The sequence below is a fragment of the Arachis ipaensis genome, chromosome B3, assembly GCF_059453495.1.
Source record: "Arachis ipaensis isolate K30076 ecotype BB chromosome B3, ASM5945349v1, whole genome shotgun sequence".
In the NCBI taxonomy this organism is placed as follows: domain Eukaryota; kingdom Viridiplantae; phylum Streptophyta; class Magnoliopsida; order Fabales; family Fabaceae; genus Arachis; species Arachis ipaensis.
The window spans coordinates 94,604,727-94,611,768 of record NC_142438.1 but is presented as its reverse complement, the minus strand read 5'-3'; the positions used below and the strand labels follow the sequence as shown (position 1 = coordinate 94,611,768).

Here is a 7,042-nt window from a genome sequence, read left to right as displayed (position 1 = left end):
CAATATTAGGTAAGGGGTAGCAGTCCTTGGGACAAGCCTTGTTGAGGTCAGAATAGTCTACGCACATTCTCCACCTCCCGTTGTGTTTTTTAACCAGAACCACATTCGACAACCAAGTCGAGTAATCCAATTCCCGGATGAATCCCGCTTCTAAGAGGCTGGCCGTTTGCTTGGCTACTTCGTCTGCCCTTTCCTGCGACATTTTCCTCCTTCTCTGTGCCACTGGTTTGGCTCCTGCCTTTACGGCCAGGTGATGCGACATGAGCTGGGGGTCTATTCCTGGCATGTCGGCAGGCGTCCAGGCAAAGAGGTCGGCGTTAGCCCTGATCATCTCCATCAAGGGCTCCTTTATTTCGTGCGGGAGGTTCCTGTTTATGAATGTGAACTTATCGTGCTCCTCGCCGACTCTGAACTTTTCCAAGTCTCCTTCTGGCTCTGGTCTGGGTTTGTCGTCTACCCTGACGTCCAGGTCGGCCAGGAAAACCCCTGACGCCTCCTTTGATTTTTTCCTGAGAGAGAGGCTGGCGTGGTCGCAAGCGACTGCCGTTTCCAAGTCGCCTCGGAGGGATCCCACGGATCCGTCATCGGCGATGAACTTCATCACCAGTAGTTTCGTACTGATAGCTGCCCCCAGGTCGTTAATGGTCTTTCTCCCCAAGATGATGTTATAGGCCGTTGAATCTCGTAATATTACAAAGTCTGCCATGATTGTCCTTCGTCTTTGCCCTTGTCCCACAGAGGTCGGGAGTGTGATGATTCCGTCTGGCTTTATGAAGTGGTCTCCTAACCCTACCACACCGTGCTGGTGGGTCGTCAGGTCGGAATCTCTTAATCCCAAGGCATCGAAAACGTTTCGGAACATGATGTTTGAGTCTGCCCCCGTGTCTACCAGGATTCGTTTGACGAGGCCGGTTCCGACCCTAGCCGTGATGACCATGGGCGGATTTTCCGGCGCTTCGTCGAACCATTGGTCCTCCGGGCCGAAGGAGATAGGTGGGAGACCCTTAAGACCTCTACTAGGTGGGGTGGAGATCGCTAAGACCTTGGCATCTTTCTTCTGCGCCGATTTCGACCTCGGGGCGGTATTCCTGGCCGTCACCACGTTTACCACTGTGAGACCGTGGTCGTCACCCTCTGGCTCCTGTCGTCGTCTTGTTGGTCGGGATCTGTCCTCGTTGTCGTTGTCCCGGTTGCGTCTCCTTGGTTCCCTTATAAGGTGGGAGAAGTCGGCGAGTTTTCCGTCCCTGATAGCTTGCTCGAGGGCATCCTTTAGGTCAAAGCAGTCTTGGGTCTTGTGCCCGTAACCCTTGTGGTACTCGCAGTAGAGGTTCTTGTTTCCTCCCGTCCTGTCCTTCAGTGGTCGGGGCTTCGACAGTATCCCCTTTTCTGCTATCTGTTGGTAAACTTCAGTGATTGATGCCGTAAGGGGGGTGTAGTTGGTGAACCTCCCAACTCGGGGGAACGGTTTGGATGGTTTGCTTGGACCGCCGTCCTTGGCGTGTTCCTTTGGTTTTTCTCTGGCTTCGAAGTGCCGGGATTGGTTGTAGGCTGGCTGCCGTTTATTGGCAGCCACGACCCGGCTGACTTCCTCGTCATTAATGTATTCTTTGGCCACGCACTGGATCTCTTGCATCGTCCAGACGGGCTTCGTGGTGAGGTGTTTCCTGAAATCCTCATTTGACAGCCCGTTCGTTAAGCACAAACTTGCCACTGAGTCCGTCAGACCGTCAATTTCCAAGCACTCGTCATTAAAACGGTCCAGGTACTTCCTGGTCGGCTCTCCGGTTCTCTGTGTCACCCCCAGCAAATTGATTGGGTGTTTGGCTTTGACAATCCTAGTTGTGAACTGAGCCAAGAAGGCGCGGCTGATGTCGGTAAATTGGGTCACCGAGCCTTGCGGGAGGTTGTTAAACCACCGTATTGCCGGGCCCGCTAGGGTGACCGGGAAAGCGCGACATCTGACCTCGTCTCCCACCCCTTCTAGGTTCATCCTGGCCTCGAAGGTCGTCAAGTGTTCCAGGGGGTCTTGTGTTCCGTCATACTTCATGTCTGTCGGTTTGTCGAAATGTTTTGGTAATCGGACCTCGAGTACAGAGCGGTGGAAAGGGGTCGCTCCTATTATGACGGGTCCTCGGGCAGTCCTTCTCGACTCATTGTTCTCGCGGTGACGTTCCTCATTGCCTCTGTTCGACGCGCGCCGCCTTTCGTGTCGGACGTAGATAATGGGGTCGCGACTTCTTCTTCTGGGGCGTATCCGTTCCTCAGTGCTCTCCGACTCACATTGGGGGCTCGGCGTGCGCCTCGAGCGGCTTCTTGAACGGGAACGGGTGGGGCTCCGCTCTGGGGAGCGTTGGTCGCGCTCTCTTTCTGCTAGTCTGCGCTCTAAGTCTTGCATTCTGTGGCGTAGTTCTTGCATTATCCTGGCGTGGTTGTCACCCGTCCCCCCGAAGGGGCGCCTCTCGTGAGTCTGCGTCGCATCCCTCGTGGGCGACCGTTGCTGCTGCCGGGATTCCGTCGCGACGGCGCCTCCCCCGAGTATGGGAGGCGCTACCTCGGAACCAGTCCCAGTCTGGACCAGTACGAAATCCATACACGTTCGATCCCCACAGACGGCGCCAATGTTCGGTAGGTCGGGTACCGGACGGTTTGGGTCAGGATCCTGAGGTCAACGCCTCGGATGGTGGAGGAGCTCGTCTGGTCGTGGATTCTTGGTTCCGGGTGAGCGAGGTCCCGAGCACTTCTGATGGAGGGGGGTGCCACCTGCAAAGACACTCCGACGCCCTTGTCAGAATATGTGCAGGCGGAGAGGGAATGATGTGTGAGTGTGACGTACCTTGGGGGGAGAGCCAGTCTCCCCCTTATATACATGTCAGTAGTGGGCCCCTTCAATGGCCAGGCCCATACCCTCAAGAGCGCTGTCCTTCGGCTGTGTGCAAGCCGTACGGGACGCGTGTCCGGGTCGGGCGGAAGGCGGATTATATGGCCGGCGAAAACTTGGGTCGGGTCGACCCGCGCGAGTTTGGGCCAGGCCGTAACAGTTCTATTTATATATCAAACAACATAACCTATAAATATTGCATGAATTATTTTTATTTACTTATTTATTTATTTTGTTAACATATAAGCTACTTTTCTATTTAAATATATACTAATCAAATTTGTCTATAAAATTCAATGGCATTAGTATAATTTTCAATTCAAATTCCAATCATTATATATTTCAAATTGGATGGACTTGTCACACTGATGATCCAAACTGAATCATTGTTAAATGCATCATAATTGCTGGAGCCGTTTTACTTTTACTCACAAAAATGATAAAATGTTAAAAGAATAATTGAAGACACACTATAAAAATTCAGCCCGGGAATAAGGCTAATGAATTTAGCCTTTAGGTATAAGGCGTAAGGGCAATAGTACACCGGGGACATATATTTAGGTATAAGGCTAATGAATTTGTTTCCATTGAATGAAAGATTCGACGACTTGGGGAAAAAGGTCTACTCTTTGGGGATGAAGCATTTTGTGCCGTCGAATTCTGTATACCCTACATCAACTAGACATAGTCCATCAGGGGGTGCTGGTGGAGCAGTGGCACGCCGGCACGTGGCATCCATGAGCTGCAGCAAGGCATCATCTTCAGCACCAGCGGCAGCTTCTCTAATTGAGGTTGCCACAAGGACTCGAACCATCTACAAAATATGGCGAATATAAACTAACACTGGGACTTTTACTCTAACCAAAGAAAGAGAAAAAATAGTTACCTTGCGTAAAAAGCGATTAGCTACCAGCTCAACGCACATAACCCGTGTTTCTTCATTGTAGTCCTATAAATATAAAGTGAAACTAAAAACTAGCGAGAGTAGGAAGGGCAATGAATCTTCAAAATGTTTAAATGACACAAAAGAATGGGAATGCATATTCATTAAGCTTTTCAAAAAGTAAAACACCTCAGAGAAAATAAATACAGTCATAGCAAATGGGCAACCAAAGTAGTATAAAAAGGATCGAAAAATGAATCACAAATTCACAGAGATTCTAAAACTGATATTGACTTACAGTAGCCAGTCTTATCTCCGTAGCTCTCGCATGGTAAAGAAAACACTCAGTTGGTGGACCTCTGAAACAGAATGACAGTTTATGGTCAATTCAGTGAAGTAAAGCCACCCTTATGAATGTCTTTTGAGCACCAAGGAAGTATGCAGGTGGACTAGCTAATCCTTGAGTGCTCCCTGTTCAAACATACTATTCTAAGTTCCCAAAAACAAGAAAAGAGGAAGTCTTGTAAAAGAAGACAACCACATATTTTCCTCTGAGAAAAGCATACAAAATGTAAAATACTAAAATGGATTCATATATAGTCCCAACTTAAAAAAAAAAAACATCACATATTCTCCCCCTTCCTTTTTGCTACGTATAAATCTCTTGGAATAAACGATCATGTATAAAGTTCAATAGAAGATAATTAAATTGCTAAAAGAGATTAAAATTTACGCAGCAGGTTCTTACTCATTTCTTGAAGCTTTTGTATCACGGGCAAACATCTTGTAGGATAACAATTTTCCTTCTAATTGTTGCAAAAGCCGGTTTACCTTTCTTACACTGAACACATAAGATTTCTGTTCACTTTCTAGCTCATCCTTGTTGGCAGAATCATGAACACCATTACATCCGTTATTGGCACATAAGTCCTCATTTCCACCACTTTGGTCCATGTAGTCTTCATCAGTGAGAGGGAAAATATAAAGGTAACGTCTCCATTTGGCTGAGAAATTAGGATGAAAGGCACGGGATACCTACAATAAGTCACAATATTTCTGTTGTGAGATTAATTGTTCCTTAAATAGCAGAGAATTCAACCTGCAAGACATGTTTCCATTTTATTTGTTCACTTTTGGACAAGGTAATTGATATTTCCATCAAAACATTAGCTACAAATTGCAGCTTAAAAAGAATACTACCTCAGAAACTGATACGACCCTAAGTTTTCCGGGTGCTGCACTATTGATTGCATCCTCAACCTCTCTTGGTTTAACATCCTTCCTCCAAGTATCTGCAGGTAATGAGGGGAAACAGGCTTGAAAATGACAAATCCTAATAATGCTACAAAGGATCCTCCTGTTCCCCAACCATCCATGTACAAGCCCAGAAGAAATGCCAAAAAAAAAACTAATTATGTAACTTCTACAGACATTTCCATTCCTTTCAAGGCATGCCAACTATATACTACCATGGAAAAACAACCTAAAAATTCGACCCCCTCCAGTCATCAGAAATTACTTACAGAAAGAACAGACTTGTTGAAGTGCTGTCACCCCTTTGTCAGTACGACCTGCAACAACAGCACAGCCTTCAACAGGCAAACCTTTGTCCTTGAGCAGTTGAGTTTTCTTTTCATCAACAAATTTGCCAAGTGAACCTTCTACTATACTGCATTGAGAAAAGAGTACAAGAGCAAGAAGTGGATTAGTTAACTAAACAAATTCGGAAAGATAATTCAGTAAAACATACTTTTAACAAGTAATAGGTCATGGATTTGTCATAGACATCATACTAATGTACAAAAGAGAGTGAATTTTGTAACGATAAAGCCCAATTTGCTCATTTCTTAAGTCCGTAATAAGGGGGAAATGCTCTTGCCTTTGAACGGTACTCAATCCTGGTTGCTTTTGCCACCCATCAAAAGAAGCCCCGTGGTATGAAAGAACAATTTTGAAAGTCACTCTTGCCCACCTTCCATGGCGCTCTTCGGATGAAACACTTTCCAACTCAGTCCAATCAGAAAGTGCTGGAATTCCAGTATCATTATGATCAAGAACTGTCTGTTAGAAAGTCATAAATCAAGAACAATAAACACACAAATACTCGAAGATAATCAATCGCGCATACATAATCATGCATGATCTTCAAGCAGAAGCAGCACATAGCATCAAAGCGTATCAAACCTCAAAGGACACCAATGGTGACAATGCAAGAAGTTTTATCACTAAACAGCAGCAACTAAACTTTGCAATGCATTACATCCAAAGCGGAAGGATTAAAATGAGAATCTAAGATGAAGCACCTGAGGGCCAAAAAGAATTGAAAAAGAGTGGGTGCCACGAACAATATTGAGATAAAAATCGTTGACTGGGTGCCAGGGCCTTGCATACATGAATTGGAAGCTCTCCCTAGCGGTCCATCTGACGTATTTTGAGGGAAGGGTATGGTTGTAGTGCACGTGACTTTCAATCTCTACTTCGCTGTGCTTATCCTTATTCATATCCATATCCATCTGGTGCTTGGGGCGTCGATGTCGATGTCGATGCAGCAGGGTTCTGTGGACGGTTATGGTGGTGGTTATAAATCGCCGTCGGAAAGGGGCTCCCGGAGATGTGTGAAAAGGAATGAAAATAGATGTGTATTTGACAATAGCACTCATCCAGGGACAGTTACAGACTTACAGTACTAAGTTACTAACATGCTTCAGTGATCTGGGAAGTAGCGCCGTATTTTCCCGTTTCTGCTCTAAGCTCTCAAATCAGTAAATCGCATCGCTACTCAGCCCTTTCCAAACAGAACAGCACTTCGTTCCAGACATTTCATTTTCGGATCACTCCCTTTGTATAGCTTTTCCTTTTCAAATTTATTTTAAATTCTAAAAAGAATCAACTAAAAAAAGAATTGATTATTTTTTATTTTTATTTCTAAAAGTTCGAAATATTGGTAAATACATCTATAAATAAAATTAATAATTAAGTATTTTTATCGTTTAAAAATTATTTTTTTTATAGGTGCAAAATTAAATTCGTACATTTATAATTAAATTTGTGAGAATTTTAAAGTTTCATAATTATAAATGATAATTTACTCTTTTAAAAATTGTAATATCTATCTATTAATAAATTAAACCAAAAATATTTTTTTAGTTAGTTTGCTTGATAACAAAAAATTAAAAATAATTAATAATCACATACAAATGATACAATAATAATTATATTTTTGAACATTTGTGCTATACATACAAATTTTTTTTGTGTCCAAGTCCAATCAAGTTAATCCA

General features: G+C 44.4%; 1 protein-coding gene across 2 annotated transcripts; it reads right to left on the bottom strand.

Moving 5' to 3' along the window:
• Window positions 1–3,189: 3,189 nt before the first annotated feature.
• LOC107630655 (Pseudouridine synthase family protein) lies at window positions 3,190–6,605 on the bottom strand. Of its 2 annotated transcripts, XM_021119048.2 has the most exons (9): window positions 6,444–6,581; window positions 6,065–6,317; window positions 5,641–5,822; window positions 5,285–5,430; window positions 4,962–5,053; window positions 4,510–4,796; window positions 4,060–4,120; window positions 3,765–3,827; window positions 3,190–3,692 (listed from the first exon to the last, which is right to left on the bottom strand). In XM_021119048.2, exons 2-9 carry the CDS (start codon window positions 6,272–6,274, stop codon window positions 3,501–3,503), a joined length of 1,233 nt encoding a protein of 410 aa, XP_020974707.1. In that variant the 5' UTR covers window positions 6,275–6,317; window positions 6,444–6,581; the 3' UTR covers window positions 3,190–3,500. The 2 variants fall into 2 exon arrangements, with proteins under 2 accessions (XP_020974707.1, XP_016189344.1); XM_016333858.3 differs by having other exon boundaries at window positions 6,065–6,605.
• Window positions 6,606–7,042: the final 437 nt, after the last annotated feature.

Excerpts from the sequence above, each read along its gene's own strand:
- LOC107630655 (XM_016333858.3), bottom strand. The coding sequence starts at position 6,421 with ATGAGTGCTATTGTCAAATACACATCTATTTTCATTCCTTTTCACACA. Across the intron at positions 4,797-4,961 it reads GGGTCGTATCAGTTTCTGAG|GTATCCCGTGCCTTTCATCC; the intron begins GTAGTATTCTTT and ends GACTTATTGTAG. Across the intron at positions 3,828-4,059 it reads CGGAGATAAGACTGGCTACT|GACTACAATGAAGAAACACG; the intron begins GTAAGTCAATAT and ends TTATATTTATAG.